General features: G+C 38.4%; 1 protein-coding gene across 1 annotated transcript in view; it reads left to right on the top strand.

Moving 5' to 3' along the window:
* The window catches only part of Tmc1 (transmembrane channel like 1), a 120,977-nt gene that overhangs the window by 33,807 nt on the left and 69,265 nt on the right, over positions 1–17,905 (top strand). The window contains exons 4-5 of the mRNA XM_028895250.2: positions 7,611–7,701; positions 9,481–9,562. Of these exons, the coding sequence (XP_028751083.1) occupies positions 7,611–7,701; positions 9,481–9,562 (173 nt within the window). The remainder of the gene's footprint in view (positions 1–7,610; positions 7,702–9,480; positions 9,563–17,905) is intronic.

Raw genomic sequence — 17,905 nt, 5'->3', positions numbered from 1 at the left:
GGGGCTTTGTGGTGCAGGCTCTGAGCTTTTTCTCAATCCCAACCTGCCCTGAGCATGCTCCATTTCTTATGATGTCCGTGTCCGTACAGTTTCTCAGCCATTCTTTTATATGCTAATCTTAAAAAGAAAAGTTTGTCATTTATGTTGTGAGTGAGAGAAAACAAACAAACAAACAAATAACAACCAAAACTAGGCACGTGTGTGCAGGCACCCACTGAAGACAGAAGAGGTCATAGGATGCCCGGAACTGGAGTTAAAGGCTACCACGGGAACTAGGACCAAGGCAGGAAGTTCCTTTGCTATTGAATGTAGTCTCCAGTTCCGTCTCTTTCATCTCTCACCACGATAGTCTGAAACACATAGATTTTAAATTGAAAATGGTATATATCTCAAAGTATACTAGAATAAGCCAGCTATACACGCTTAGACATATGAACACATATTAATTCTTGTATTTCTTTCTGTTTTTGCTTTAAGCTATCAGATGGTCAGTTATATGGTCTCTCCTAAAAGGTATGAGATAGTGAGTCAAGGATATGAAAATACATTTATTCACAAAGACTCAGAATAGACTGAGTATTGCTTTCCCAAGGACACATTAAAACAATTACATATATACAGAAGCTTTTCAGCTCAACTCTGAAAATTAGTCTCCCATATGAAAACCTCTTAAATGTAGTTTCAGCCAATGATATTTGATTCAATACCAGATATTGTCTCTAACTTGCATATCTGAATTGTTTGGGACACTGAAAAAACACTGACCTGCATCTCATTCCTAGAGAACGTGACTTACATGATCTGGAGTTGCAGAGACCTGGGAACTGCTAAAGAACCTACTGTGATGCTGAGGTGCAGGCATCCAGAAACTGCAATTTGATTGGTGCAGGCATCCAGAAACTGCAATTTGATTCACTAATGTGAATTTATTCAGCTAGAAGTGATGAAGTTCACTTGTATGCAGTGTGTTGTATTATGTACTAGGAAATTAGAGTGAGAGTCTGCCCTGTAAGTAAAGTGTTGTTAACCATAGTTATTATTTTTTAGCACATATGCTAGTTGTTATGAGCTAAGCTAAGCATCTTGTATTGCCTTGGGAACTATGAAAATCCTCCAAAGTGCCTCCATTGTCGCTTTCACTTTGTAGAGGATGCTACTGAACACTTCAAATATCTTTATTAATGTCATTAGAATCCCCTTTAAAATAACATGTGAATTGACTCATTACTTCAAGTCTTAGGATAATTTAAATTATATATATATATATATATATATATATGGTTATATATATATATTTATATGCAATATATACATGTTATCTAGGAAGTCTATGGTCTTTATTTTCCATCTTGGTGCATGAAAGCAACTTCTTGCTTCTGTAATTCTGCTTCATTACTCAGCAATATTTCAGAAAAGTCTGAGTTTTATAAATAATTTTGTTAATTAGTTTTGAAATGTCAGTACTTATTATCAAAAGACCTTCTATTCTTCTGATTCCTCCACTGGGAAGTATTCATGAACAAAATTTTTTATTATACTTAGCCTAAGCACCGGTTTCAAAATGTCTCTCATTTATTTGAGCAAGAAATTGGTTGCTTCACCAAGCCATCAAACTGGAAACAAGAGGAAAGAAAAGTCAACTTAACCCAAACGGAACATGTTTCAGGGATGGGAATGTGTCAAAGGCAGAATAGCATGTCCTGACTCTGTGTCCTCAGGGCTGTATCATATACTGGAGGTAAATTATCTGTTTTGTAAATTAGGCCAAAGTGTGCTCTTTCAGGTAACTGTGAAAGCATTCTTGAAAGCCCATGAAACCTTACTATTCTAATTACTATCACAAGGGGTTGATAAATGAATGATGAGGCTAGGTATTATTGTCATTAAATAGACCATACTCAATTATTCATCCCCACGTCTGGGGTTACAGTCCAGAGTGCAGTGCACACTGTACCAGGGCTCTGAGACCCAGAGACCAGATTACAGTCTTGGTAGATAGCATTTGTTGAACGCAATGCAGGGGGTGGACACACATCTTTCAGTCAGACATTTGGGTAACCTACAACCAGCAGATCTCAAGGTTTACATGTTAAGGAAAATCTCTTTTTAACCATGTCGTAAAGATTCTTTGAATAATTCAGAAAAGTGCACACAGGTAGGAAAGTGGCTTCATGATGGAAAAAAAGATAAAGATGTTTTATTGATGTTTGGTTTTCTAATGACGTTTTCTCTGCATTCTGGTATCTACCCAGGCAGGCACCTTACTTTGAGGGACACTGTGTTTCCATGTTTGTACATTTTCCTTTTGTGCTTTGTATCTAACTGCACACAGTGCAAGATGTTGTTTTTGGTTAGGAAATCTGTTATCTGCGAGGACATGATTGGTGGGTACTTGTTTTATTCACCCTGGAGTTGTACCAGTTCATGACAAAGGTCAGCCATAAACACAATGTTAAAGAAAGCTGTCTCACTATGTCCCTGATCTGTGTTCTCTGATCACATGCCCTCTTCTGGGCCTGTAAGTAACAACGATGCTTCTTTCTATCATGCAGGTATCAGATTTGAGGGGAAGGCAAAGAAGTTCTTCCTTATAAGCAGTTATTCTCAGCTCACTCTTTGGCTTCTGGCTCTATTTTAAAAGTACTCCCAAGATTTCTGATAAATTATGTCTAATAGCTATTTTGCCCATTAGGAGCTAGAGAGTAGCTGAGGTGGCTGTTCTGGGATCTTTTCTCTTCTTGTGGTGTGTGTGTGTGTGTGTGTGTGTGTGTGTGTGTGTGTGTGTGTGTGTTAGAGAACAGAGAGGGAGCAGGGCATTAGGATAAAGAGGAACTCAGGTTAGATTATGTGATGCCCAGTAGTCTGGACTTTCTCTGAAAACCAGACAGGATATAGATATTGAGTTGAGTAGGACAGTGTCTGTGCTAGTTACTCTTCCCTTGTGATGATACAATATCCTGATAAAAGCTACTGAAAGAAGAAAGGATTTATTTTGACTTCTGGTTCCAGAGGAACAGAGCACATCATTCTGGGGAAGTCATGGCAACAAGCAGGGAAAGTATGATAGCAGGAACAGGAAACTGGCTGATCACATCTTCCTCTACACACAGAAAACAGAGAAACAGGAAGTTGGGCCAGGTTATAAAAACCTCAGAGCCTTCCCCCAGTGTCAGACTTCCTGCACTAAGCGTACACCTTCTAAAGGTTCCACAACCTCACCAAACAGCACCACCAGCTACAGACCAACTCCTTAAATCCTTGAGCTTCAGGGACATTTCCCTTTGAAAGAACCACAGATGGCGACTGAAAGACAAACTTAATAATATACTTGGGGTCAATAAAACTACTAGTAACTAATGAAAGAAGCAATAAAAAACTTTCTAATATTTGAACAAAAATGTATCTTTAATAACTAATAAAAATCTTTATTAATGTCACACAAATATGGTTCCATATTATTAAATGAATTTGGAATTAATTTTGTGATGATTATAATTTGGTTGTAATACTGACTTCCTTCTCTCTTAAGTTTTACTGATTTAATGTTCATCAATTTATAAAATTAGCATAATTATCTGCTCACACAATCAAAAACCTTGGCTCAAATGGAGAGTAGATTAGCTATTTCTTGTACTTCTAAATGCTCAGATACAAACACATGCTTTCTAACAGTCCATTCATGTAGAGAGTATTCTAAATACAGGGTAAACAGAATGTGGTTCATAATAAATATGAAGTACCCACAGTGTTGAATTTATGTTCTTTATAGTTCAGAGAATGATCTGTGATAGCTGAACTTTTGGTTCCAAATGAGTGAGTTTAAGCATCCAGAATGCAAAAGTAAATGAACCAATAGCAGCAGAGAGAAGCAACAGACAGCCAGGCAACACCCAGCAGAGAAGACTAGAACCACCTGATGGAGAGGACACCAAGGTAACATCATCAACTCAGGGGCTTACAGACATCCAGCAGGAATCTACCAGGGAAACTGAAGAAATCGGGGAGAGTTCCAGATTGAACTATCTCTCCATGGATGAGCTCTGGGCTTCCTTTTCCCACAGAAGGCATTTCCACAGTAGAGATAAACGAAATCTCTGTTAGAAAGTTAACCTTTTAGTTATTCCCGAGGATACAATGTTTTAATGCCCTTCACTCTTGGTGGGTTTTGTTTGTTTCCCCTCCCCCCATTATAGAGCCGGGGACCAGCCCTAGGACTAAGACAAGAGGTTTTGGAGGAGACAAGGAAGGGCTTCCTTGCTTCCAAAGTTCCATTTCAACAAGCTTAAACAGCACAGGATGGTTTACCAATATAATTGGCAGTACAGTATGCCTATAAAGTGGTTGTTTTGTTACAAATTCTGATTTTACTACCCAGAATTTTTCATTCTCTATATGTGTTTATTATAATACACAATGGTATGATAATTCCTACATATATTTGGTGTTTTAGATTCAGAAATTCTTGATGCCAAATAATTGAATGAATAATAGTCAGTTCTGCTGAAATACAAGATATCAGTTCTCCAAAAAGCTCACTGTAGTATATGGACTTGAACAATAAACACCATGAGTTTTATAGGGAACCCATAGATGGAACACAATTATTCAGATACATTTCTGGTGACACATTAAAAAAATAAATATAATTTGAGGAAAATGTCATTGGCATTCAACACACTTTAATGGTTAAGAAATATATGAACACTGCATTACACATGGCAGGCTCCTTTGAGGACTTCAGACTTGCTATGGAAGTGATTTTTAAAATGGTTGCTGCTTGGGACTTGTGCAGTGTGAGGGGAGGGTCACCTTGACCCTGAGTGGGTGTGACTTTTCTAGTATTGGCAAGAGAGGCAATGGGATGTGCTGTGTGCATTCTGGGTATTTGCCATGCTTCTTGGCATTGATGAATATGCTTTCTTATACTCACCCAGTGCTTTTCATGAATAAAATTATAAACAAGCAAGGCCAAAATTCGTGTTTTGTTCAAGTCAGTCCATGGCATATCAATCACGTTAGAACAAATTTCAGTGTTTAGGAATAAGCATTATGGTAGAATTGGCTTCAACTTCCAACATCCGTATCTCTAGGAGTAAAGGGATTGTTGAGATATTGTTGGTTGGGAAATCCTGACCTGTTAAAAGCTCCATAGTAACAGGGACCTTGTGCCAGACCCTAAGCAGTCAAGTGGAAGTCCTGAGGAGATGCATTTATATCTGAAAGCAGGGCTCATGAGCATGGGCACAGAATCCATCATAAGCATGGACAAGGTTGTGGAGTCAGGTCAGTCAGTCCTAAGAGGCTACTTAGGACTAGAGGTACCTTGTCTGTATTTTAGAGCCTTTGGTTCAGCATTTTACAAAGTGTATGCTAGCTGCTGCCATTTTTCTATTCTTAAAATTTGTACAACAAATGATATTTGAATATGATGCTATCTTTGTTGCATGGGTCTGAGAGTGAGTCATGAGATCTCAGTTTATAATATTTTATACTCTTTTATTAAATATTTTAAGATGTTTCAAATGCTTTAAAAATTATTTTTCAATCAGCCATCCATACCCAGAGGTCATGCCAAATATCAGAGTATTTGATAAAGCTAGCCCAAAACTCTACTCCATTTCTAGGATATTGCCAGTTAAATCTCAGAGAAATATAATTTTGAAGGGCACAATCTTAGACCTGGAAATAAGTATCCTTAACATTTGTGAGAATGAGAAATGCAATCATTAGATACAATTTTGCAGTCAGCTTTATAACATTTTATTGAGCACCTTCCATTGTCAAGATCGAGACCATGGGGTAGGGGTAGGGGTGGCCTGCTCTTCGAGAATGTCCTTGGGAGTTGGTTGTTGGAGACTTCAGAATGGTGCTTATGTTTGTATGCTAGACTATAGGTGGTATTTGCCCACAGGTGTGTAAGGAAGGTCCATTCCCATCTCAGATCAGGTAGTTGGTATTTGGTAATTTTGATTACTATGTTTTATACGAGTCTATGCTTAGCATGGCTACTAAGGGACATCTTATACAAAAATCCTTCTCTAACTTTCATCTTAAAAGACTTACTCCATGGGGTAGTAAGTTCATGGTCAAGTGTGAAGGGTCTCATCTGCAAACCACAGTTTTAGGGGCCACCCAACTGACCATTGCATTACACCTGCAGAACCCCAATCTTCTTGAATTGTCCCTCTCACTAGGTCACATGTTCTCAAATTTTTAAGTTCTTTTCATTGAATGACAATGACAAAATGACAAAGTTAGCCAGGTAGGGCTGATAGAACAAATTAGACTGGGTAGCAAGAGCTGCAAGCATTTATTTCTCACTGTTCTGTTTGCTGGATATCCATAGTCAGTATGCTAACATCATTCCAGTTGCAGATAGCTACTGGTTGTGTTCTTACTAACTTCTCCCATCCTCAGATGGTGGACAGAGGTTAGCTAATTCTGATGGTCAGACAGCAATCCCTTCTACCATCTAAGGTTCTCCTTTCAAAGCCTAATTAGTTATTTTCTGTGTGATATTTCAGTTGATGTCTTCAGATATTGTGGTATCCCATAAAATGACATTGCCTTGTGGCATTTTCAGCATATGCGTTTGTATTCACTTTATGACATTTGGACAAACACAAAATGTGTCCCCGTTAGAACCCAACCTTGTTGTTCAGCAGTGCAGGACTGTAGCTCCTGAAGTGACCATTCCATGTGGTGTCACACCAGAATTATACTCACAGGTCGGAATGGGGAGGGGCAAACATTCAGTATCCAACAACAATAATAAAAAACACATGTACTTAGCATGGTCACATTATACAATTTTCTGATAAATTAGTGTGCTTCTTAATGGACCCTGATGTGAGTACTAAAAATATACTACTATCTGGGAGTCATGTTGAAGTTTAAATTTAAATCCTTTTCTGAATTTGAAACCCAAACTTGTCCCTTTAGTCCTCTTCTTCAACTCCATCTGTTTTGGAGTGTGACTTTTGTGCTTTAAGCCATAACTGCTGTCATGAAATTAAATACCAGGTCAGTTTGTCCTCAACTCTTTCTTATTTTCTTTTTCTTCCTTTCTTTTTTAAAAAGGAATTAAAAAAAAACTCAAAATAAAAATTCTGGTTGCCAGAACCTGACATAAACTTCAGGTTTAATTTTACATGTGTTGGAAATGAGAAGGAAGGTTCTCTATCTTCACATTTGGCACAAATCCTCCACTTTTCAATGACTCTAGGTGATTTATAAGTGAGACTGAATATATCTTACTTTTCCTGGCCAGAATTGAAAAAAATATGCACTAAGTGCCTCTGGGCTATAGATTTTTTTCAAAGATAGCTAAAATTAGGTATGCATATTTGAAAGCAGAAGTGACATGTGTAGGTATGCAGAGAGGGTATACATGAGGATGGGTACAACGCGGGACAGAAGGAACAGGGAAATACATTCAATGTACTCAACATTTGTGTTAAAAAAACGTTAAGTCTCTAGGTTATAAACTACAACTTTGGTTCAGTTGCTGAGGGTATGGAGAGCCTAGAAGAAAAAAGATCTAACCAAAGTAAATGTCTCCTACCTGTATGCCAACACATGTCTGCCTACTTCTTATTCTCTTTCCTCAGGGAAGCCAAGAAATTTGTGAGTGAAAATGAAGGGGCTCTCGGGAAAGGAAAAGGAAAGAAGTGGTTTGCATTTAAGATGATGATGGCCAAGGTAAGCATTTTCATAATTCAGTCTGGCCAGTGTCACAGTGACCCTGAGAGAGAGAACACTGTGTCTGTTCTGAGAGGGTGAAACCAATGTTAACTGTGTGCATGCATACAGCAAAGACTCATACAGTGTATGTGTGGTGTATCTGTTGGATTAAAATTTGGGGTGGGATTGAAGATTACCCTTTAAGAGAGACTGAAAAATTTTTCAATAGTTGCAAACACTTATTTATACCAAGAGACTAACTTGATTTTACCACTTCCAGATGTAAAAGACTGTGTACCCATTCCATTTTCATTTTCTGAAGGTTACAGGGGTTCTGGTCAAGGCTTCTTTTCCCAAATGTCTGTAAGTTAAACGGTCATAAGCATTTCCTCCCCAACCCCTTTTCTTTTCCAGTTAAGAACATCAATTAGACACTGTAACAAAGATAACAAAAATATGATAGATTCATACAAATGCAGATTTTAGAGAAATATAGAAAAGTAATTTACTTTTATATGCACTTACTGTGGGCCACACACAATACCGAACCTCTCTATCAAGTTATGTTTCTCACGGTGAAGTAGGTCCATAGGTTTTATGCTGTAAAAACTGTAGCTAGGTGTATGCTATGGAAAGAGAGGTTTGCAAGGAAAGTGTGAAGATCTTCATTCTAAATGCACACACGCAGGTAGTTAGCTTTACTTGCCTTTTATCTTTTATATGTGTTTAGTCATACTGTGTGTGACTGAGCTTTGTTTCTGACTTCTTCATTACATGATTGGGGTCATCAGATACAATTCTGTTCCTGTTGGGGGCCAGTTACAGCTCATGCTTCCTAGTATTACATTATGTATTATAGGAAGATGTCACAATTTACATATTCACATATTCTACTGCAGACACCCTTTCTAGTTTTGAGTAATCTTTTGCCTTCAGATTTAGACTGTGTCTACTTAGCTCTCACATTGTCCTGTCATAAGGAAGACACATGGAAGGTTAACTGCCTCATTCCCACTCCTCCTCAGTTCTCTTGACCATGGCTAACCCAACACTATGGAGTAAAGTAGAAGGAAGACCTTTTGAAAGATGAATTCATCATTTTTCTGTGCTACCATCTCTTTCTATTCAGTTGGCTATTCTCTATTATCAAAATGAAGTGTCCCATGTAAGGGAAAATCATGAATTAAAATGACCTGTGTTCTTACAATCTACTTTATGAGACTAGAGGTCTTTCAAGGAAGATATGAAATATTATTCATAAGTCCATTGGTTCCTCATGCACTGAATATTCAACGCATAATTTATATCAGTCACCTAATAATGAAATTTCTATTTTACTGTTGTCTAGTAAAATAGACAGGTCTTTCCAAGTGTTCAGTATATTTCCTCTCTCTCTCTCTCTCTCTCTCTCTCTCTCTCTCTCTCTCTCTCTCTCTCTCTCTCTCTCTCTCTCTGTGTGTGTGTGTATGTGTGTGTATGTATGTGTGTTCTGTTTGCTTTTGAACTGGTGTGTGCCTGTGTTGCTCAGGCTGTCCTTGTCCTTGCTCTCCTTGTGTGTCAGTCTCCCAGATAACTGAGGTTGTAAGCCTATCTAACACTTTTTAAAATTAACTTATGTGGGAGTGCTGAGAAATAGAGAAGGAAGGGGGTCCTGCTGGTTTTCCTTCATAGACACAGCAGTATTGGGGGCTAGAGAGCTCCCTCAAAGCCATTGTCTTGGGATTTGGGGGAAACGGGAGAATAAACATCCAGAAACACAGGAGACAGTACCTTACTGGTGTTTGGCTTTGTTTTCAGAAATGGGCAAAATTCCTCCGAGACTTTGAGAACTTTAAAGCTGCTTGTGTCCCGTGGGAAAACAAAATCAAGGCAATTGAAAGTAAGTGTTCACCAGATCTAATGAAATGTGGAACGCTCTCCGAGAATAGTCTCAGCTTTTCACAAACCTTTCCCCATTGATGGGCTCTTGGGGGAACTGAAACCCGTACGACAAACCAAGCAGACTTCCACTCTGTCCCTGTGCAGCTTTAGTCAGCTGGCTGCTGAGAGGAGACACCTGAGACAATGAACTCAAAGGGACAGAATGCTTATTTTGGTTCACCATTCCAGTTTTCAGTACACAGTCACCTGGCCCTGTTGCACCGGGCCTGTGGTGGCTGAATATATAACATTGGGATTGTGTGGTAGCAGCACCTGATCACTTCAAGGCAGTGAGGATGTGAAGCGAGAGACAAGGTGGGGCCTTGGTCCTGTGGTGCTGTGTTCTCAGTGACTTAACTTCCTTTCTTTGGGCCCCCACCTCCTTAAAGATGCCACTCCCTCCTGGAAATCCCACAGCTGACAACTGTACAACATGGGATGTGGGGGGCATTCCAGACCCAAACTGGGTCATTGGACCAGCACTGTCAAGGACAGCTTTGGAGACTTCACTTTCTGGCTTTATCCCGGCAAAAGCACTTCTCTCTTAGGCAGGAAAGGAAGTATTTTATGGATGGTGACATTGCCCATATTGTGAAGGCAGTGAATAGTTTGTGCAAATATATACTCTTGGGAACTGTAGACAATAATCAAAATGACAGCTTTTTAAGAACAGGAAGCCTTACTAACTCATATTCAAGTTTATAAAGAAGAATAAACACAAGGAATTTGCTACCTTGATGTTCATAAGTGACCTTCATTCTGTGCAACATAGAGTATGTACAGATAGGTGAAAGCTTGTTGAATATAGTTGCATTTTCATAGAACAGAGCAACTAAAAATTCAAATATTATAAAAGACAGTGCATCAGGAAAAATACTATTACATAGAGAAAAATGGATATTTAGGGAAAAAAATCACAGTTTTGGCAGGTGTGGTTCCTAGGGTAATAGAAAGGATCTGCCTTTCATCCATGCTTGTTCAGATCTGAAACTGGCTGTCCTGATGGCTAAATATGACATTGTATATTTGATACAGAAGCTCCATGGGAAGATAAAAGAGCTGACAGCCATTTCACTGACATGCCTAGGCATGTTTAGAAGTGGCTCTCAATTCTCAGTCCCTCATTAAATGACAGTTGTTAATGACAGTGAGTTAAAATATATCAACTCATGATTTTCATGTCTCTCCACACATTCCTCATAGCATACTTTCTTATCAGATTTTCCTTCTCTTCTTTTCCTTATTCAAAATTCTATCTTTTAAAGTGAATCTTTTAATATAATCTTAATCTATGCTTATGTTTCTTAATAGACATGAAAGCTAGTATTTTTTTTTATTATACCAAAAGCCCACTTGGCACTCAAAAACCTGCATTGAATAAAATTACAGATGTATTTTCCAGAGGTCCATATCACATTAGGTATTAATAAGCATTTCATGAACATGGTGAAAAGAGGAAATACTATGGTATCCTTAGGTTTCAGTGGCACAGCTGAAATATCTAATCCAGCCCCAAAGAACAGATATATATGGAGCATTAAGATCTTGACTGAGGGCCAGCGAGATGGCTGAGAGGGGAAGTACCACTGTGCCTGATGACCTGAGTTCAGTCCTCAGGACCTGCAATGAGGAGGAGGGAACAAGCTTTGTAAGTTGTCCTTTGACCCCTACATGTGCATCATGACATCAACACACACAAGATAAAAGTTTTATATAATTTAAACATTAGAAAACACCTTTAAAGAAAAACCTTGATCAATTAACATGGAAAGAACTTTGGGTTGGTCCTTACTCTGCCAAAGATTGGCTGTGTGCTTTTCTGCAAGTCGTTTAAGTCCTCTGGGCTTTACTGCACTTCTTGATCAGGTGTGAGATGCATTCTGAGAAACTCGTTATTGGTATAAATAGGTAGGAAACTTACGATAACAAATTATTTCTTTTTTAAAACACTCTAGGACATGGTAGGTTCCAGCCTATGTCTGTAGCAATGGTATGTTAATTTGTGTTTTATAAACAAAAGTAGAATTATTTTATTGAAGAAAATTGTATACAGGAATAAAATATATATGAATTATTTACACACACACACACATACGCACACACATGCATACGTGCACACGCACATGCACACGCATGTGGTGTGCATACATCACCAGCTATCAGGAATGTCATAGACATGACGAGAGCTACTCATACTTCCTTCAGCTATGTTCCTTCCTCCTCCAGTAAATTTGAAGTGGGTAAGTGGGTCAATTAACCAAGTGTGGACTATTTCCCTTTCCATGTATAATTTGTTGTTTGTCTTAGTGTGTTATTTATTCACTGGGACTGAGCCTTTTCCTCAGCTTTGAAGAACTGGCCTCCTACCAGCTAGCACCTTAACTGTGACTTACCCAATGTCACCATGGGCCCAACACTCTACCAACATCACTTCACCCAATCTTCAGTGTGCCTGTGGGGTGTACATCTCCTTCCTCTATAGCATAGTAGTGGTTGAGGGCAGTTGCAGTAGCGGTAGGAGAGAAAGTCTGCCTAGTTTCAGCCTATGTAGCTTTTCACATTGAGCAAGATTCTAGAAGCTTCTTTTCATGCACGATTCGCACCTCTGCCAGGTCAGTGGAGGATGAGTGCAGCAGAATCCACTGACATTTATTGTATTGGGGGAATTTGTTTTCACTTCTCAGGTGTTTAATCTGAGAAAGTTATTTCATTACATATGTCTATTCTGTGATATTCCAGTATACTAATCATCATCATAAGCACACCACATATTTTCAGATTATGGTCTGAGGTAGAATTCATGAAATATGAAGGACTGTATTCTCAGAGCTGTTGAGTGAACTCACAATCTCATAGGAATTACTCTGGCAGGCCAGAAAAAATATATTTCTAGGATGGTCTTTGAAGCTGAACTGAATGGAAAATAAAAGGCAATGTGACATGGAATCAGTTCTCTAAAGGTTAAGGCCACCTTGTCTCTGCCATCTGTATACTTTGGATGGTCCTTTTCATCTCTGGTCCTATATTACTGTATCCAGGGCTTCATATGAATTTTTCAGGTTTGGTTAGTTGTTATAAAAAGTCATTTCCAGCTCAGCAACACACGATGTATAATTTATACTTGATTTTAGATGTGTAGTGACATGTAAAATCATTTACGCTTTTGAATAAAAATTATTGCAAAATTTAAATGGAAAACAGATCTTTACCAAATACCCATTTAATTATATTCTCATTTTTTTAGAATAAAGTTGACTAAATATATTCCCAATTTATAAAATACATTTAATTATAAAAGTAACATAAATGCTTTACTCTGAAAGAAATGACAGTTTAATTATACAGAAGCTTCAGACACATTATTTTATTGCTTTGAGTATTAGGACCATTTTAAACATATATCTCATGTTATCTTCAGAGAGATCTTGGCCTTTATTAATGATTTCAGAAACGCTCAGTGTAAGTCCACTGTGTGCTAGGTATTTTTTAAGCACCGTTGATTCTGACAAAGACAAGCTAAACTCCCTTTACTGTCTTACTTCTGCATGTCATATATTGTGGGTGGTTGAGAGGAGAAGACACAATAAAATATAAACCAGGGAATAATGAATTCATGTCAATAAATAGTGACATGCACCGCATAAGGCAGTAGTATCATGCCACTCCCAACAATTAATCTAATCCACTTGCCTCCACTCTCTGGTCAATCTTTAAATGTATTCTAATAAAATACTTTTTAAATGAGGCTGTAATGGAGTTTCAAGTGACCAGCCTCCACCGAGTTTCTGCAAAGCTTGGCCAGCAATTGGCAGAATCGAGGGAAGAAGTCAAGTCAGAGTCTGAACTTCATGTCATTACCATCTTGATTACAGGGGAACCTGGATGGCTTCATTAGCATGGGCCGGATACTCCCCTGGTGACTCTCAAAGTTTTCTAATTTAAGGAACTGATCTGATAATTCTTGCCTCAGAGGATGCAGTGATGTTCTATATTCTGGGGGAGGACAGAGGGCTTTTACAGGACAGCCTTTAAGAAAGTCAGTACCTACTGCTTCAGGCTTGCTGTCATTGGCATTGCTGAAAGAAACTGAACCAAGTATTATCTATACCCACCAAGATGCTGACATTACTGTTAACGCCATACATAAAAAGGTTGAATATCTTTCAAATTGAGATTATAAACCTCTCTCAGAATCAAAGTCAACTTTTATTTCATAGTGCATTAGTGTAGGGCTTCCTAAATGTTTTCTATTGGTAATCCCATTTTGTCCATGTCCCTGATACATAGGTATATAAAATAGCTATACAAATCAAATGCTTACTGAATATAAATAATAAAGAAAAAAATTTCTGTTTTGGTATTTTGAGACAGGTTTTTTCTGTGTAGCCCTGACTGTCTTGTGACTTTCTCTGTAGACTAGGCTGGCCTTGAACAAACAGAGATCCACCTGCCTCTGCCTCCTGAGTGCAGGGATTAAAGGTATGCTCCACCACAGTTGGCTTAAGAAATTGTTTTAAAATACTTCTTTGTTACACATATACTTTTACATATAAAAGGTGAAAACAAGCTTTATACTACTAAGATGGATGTGCATTATACTTACATAATTAAATCTCAGCTGAATAATTGGTATTGCAGAACATAGAGTATCAACCTTTTTTCAGAGCTGATTGATAATTTGATCTTATAATCATCAACACTGAAAATGTTGCTTTGTATAAATATGTAGTACATAATGGCATATTGTATTCCTAATCTGGAGCCAGAATTCATTCAATAATTTTTTTTTGCACAGTTCAAGTTAGTAACTGAAATAGAAATTCCTAACATCAAGTATTCCAACACAATTCAATATAAATATGTACTAATTTACATGTTGGGCAGTTATGATAGGAGAATGTAGAAAGTCTTTGTTTTATATAACTAAATGATTATGTTTCTCTAAAACTGTCTCACTTCTCAGATCTGAGGCAGGCCTCTCAGGCAACGCTCATTGGCAGTGTTGGCCTGATGGTATTCATGGTGCCAAGTGGGAAAATGTGCTCAGAACCAACACTGCTATAAAGTCATACTGTGCAACACAGGCCAGTACTGCCACCGGCACTTGGATTCATTATGTGTTCGATTCTGAGTGACGTTTTAGTCACCATGTATTCATAAGCCTTTTATTGTTGACAAATTATTCATGACCACACTTCAGTTATGTGACCCTGGGGTCATGACCTCCAATTTACAGAGTCCTGGATTGATCATAGTATCAAAAAATATGCTGTGGTAGCTTTGTTTCCCAGACAAGAAATAGCTTTACATAGGCAACCCAAAGCACAGAGTCTAAACCTCCTACTACCCTATAGGTACATAGAAGCCAGAAGTTTTCCTGTGTCCTGCTTGGTCTGCAGCCGCCTAGACCCAAGAAAACATACAGAGGCTTTTATTAATTAAAACTGCTCAGCCATTAGCTCAGGCTTACTACTGACTAGCTCTTATACTTAAACTCAGCCCATTTCTGTTAATCTCTGTGTCACCACGTTTTTCATGGCTTTACCTGTGTGCCATTACATGCTGGTCCCTGGATGGTGGGTTGGCATCTCCTCACTAAGCCTTTTTCTTCATTGCCCTGGCTTTGGGCCCCTTCTGCCTTTTTTCATGAACTCCAGGAAACAAAGTAATTGTGTCACTTAGTTTTCTACCCCTAGACTTATTTGAAAAAATACTGCTTCATATTCTAGTTGAATGGTGGTATTTACATAGTACTCATAAAGCCAGTCATTTACTTGACCTTTCTCATTCAGAAGTGTCTCTCTGTGTGTGTGTTGTTGTTATTATCTATCTGTTCAAGAGAAAATTATGTATGATGACAGTTTACAAATTACATTCCTTAATAATAAATAACCAGAGGGAGAGGTGAAGCCTTAATCTTTAATTTAAAAGAAATACAAGAAAATTCATGACAAGAATATGCATGTACTTAATTTTCACTTTAAAACACATGAAAGAGTTTTATAACACATTTATAATGTACTATGGAAGCAGCATTTATCAGTTGTGTTTAAAAAATTAAAAGGATTAGCTATTTATGGGTGCAGACCAAATTGTGAATTTGAATAGCCTTAGCTTCAGAAATTATTTATAGATATTTTTCAGATATGTATGTTCATTCCATAATTATTTTACATATCATATTACAAATAATTTAACTACAGTTCTACTTGAGGGGCCATCGCATCCTGATTCAGAGAGATCTAGATTTGGAGCCAAAGACTTAGAGATGAGGACTGCCTAAGAAGCCAGGCTTGGTACTAATTACCCATGTTCCCATCTCACAGGGACTGGCTGAGTAAACAGGCTCATACACTGAGATCAAATAGAGACCCAAAGCACAGATTCATTACATTTCAGTTGTAATTAATCAACCCTGCTTCACTCAATTTCTCTCTTTCAGCTTTTGTGAGACTGATCAAACTTAACCCCATTAGGATCCAGTGGCAGCTAAAGTGGGTGTTGGTAAAGTTCTTAGTATACCTGGCTGGCTGTCCATTGAAGGACGCAAGATCATTATTCCGATGGACATGACTATTTTTCACTCACACTCTTGCAGCTACACAGTATAAATAAAAGTTTTCTCAGATATCCTGGTGCTCGGATGCCACCAGTCATCCCACAGTATCAGCTATAGTGCCTCTGTCTTGCTATTTCATCTTCACCCACTGTAGGTTGATTATGGATGGAAAACGGCCTTCTGGGTCCCCCAGTGCTGTGGAATGTCGTTCTCTATGCTACGAATGTGTGTTGCTCTGATTGTTTGATAAATAAAATGCTGGCTGGCCAGTAGCCAGGCAGAAAGTATAGGTGGGATAAGCAGACAAGGAGAATTCTGGGAGGAAGAAAGCTGAGTCAGGAGTCACCAGCCAGACACAGAAGAAGCAAGATGACAAGGCAGAACTGAGAAAAGGTACTAAGCCATGTGGCTAATTTAACCCATAGATAAGAATTATGGGTTAAATTAAGTGTAAGAGCTAGTCAGTAATAAGCCTGAGCTAATGGCCAAGCAGTTATGAATAATATTAAGCTTCTGAATGATTATTTTATAAGTGTCTGCAGGACAGCAGGTGAGAGATTTTTCCTGACTGTGGGCTAGGCGGGACACAGGAAGTCTTCCAACTCCATCCCAGGCCCTCTGACTGTGTCTGAATCTTTTCTAAACTCACTCCAATTTTGATAGAGTTTTAGTGAAGTTCATTTTCTTTATACTTAGGATTTGGTAAAGAATGCACCTTCCAAATCTACACAGAGAAACCCTGTCTCAAAACATCAATAATAATAATAATAATAATTCACCTTCAAATGAAAGAGTTGTGGAGCTACTTTCAAAGAACAAATTTAGTTTGGAAATTTTATCTTAAAAATATGTTTAAGATAAAAAAAATTATCTTAAAAATATGTTTCATCCATAATGTGGATCTGTGTGTTGGAGGAGTGGATGATTTCTCAACTATACATTTTGCTTTTGCATTTAAGTATTTTAAAATCTATTCCCAAGGAGCTTATTTGCCTGTGGTTGTGTATGAGAACTGAGAGTCAGGGCCACGGTGGCAACCAACTAAGAAACACTTAATAAGAACATGCTAGGGATGAAGGAAGGATGGAAGGAAGGACAGATGGGAAGAGGGGGAAAAAAGTAATGAAGACAGGGGAAGGGAGGACGGAGGAGGGAGGAAGAAATGGAGGGAGGGAGAAAGGGACATGCCTTGTTCTGTGCTCCGGTGTCTACATCAGGGGGTCCCCCATGTGTTTGTACAGAAAGCCTTACCACCAGCTGTCAATTTGCAATTGCTTGTTCTCCTTCAGTAAGTGAGGACTGCTTCAATAAAACACGGTTAGTGAGCTTGACTGAGCAGCCCTCGGGTAGTTGTTACCAGAGAACAGAGATAAGGGCCATGCAGTGGTATGAAATCACCAGGAGGCAGGTAGATGATCAGATGTCTGGAGGTGGGGGGGATGGGGGAGTCAGGTCTGCTTTAGTGTTCTGCAGGCAGGCCAGTGTATGCGGCTGTAGTATCTTGGCAGGTTAGTTCACAGATAACCCTTACAATGTGCCATGAGTCCGAGTTGCCTTATGAATGTGAACACATGTTCTTGGACATCAAAACCATTGATTCCTTCCTAAACACTTGTTTAGAGATTGAACTCTTTTCAATTTTCTAAAAAAAAAAAAAAAGCAAAAACAAAACAAAACAAATAAACCTGCTTTTGTATTGTGGGAATAAGTGAACCATTAACTGAAGAATAGACTGATTCTTAG

This window comes from Peromyscus leucopus, chromosome 1, assembly GCF_004664715.2.
Source record: "Peromyscus leucopus breed LL Stock chromosome 1, UCI_PerLeu_2.1, whole genome shotgun sequence".
Classification (NCBI taxonomy): Eukaryota; Metazoa; Chordata; class Mammalia; order Rodentia; family Cricetidae; genus Peromyscus; species Peromyscus leucopus.
Note: the sequence above shows the minus strand (reverse complement) of the source record. Positions and strands in the feature narration are given on the sequence as shown.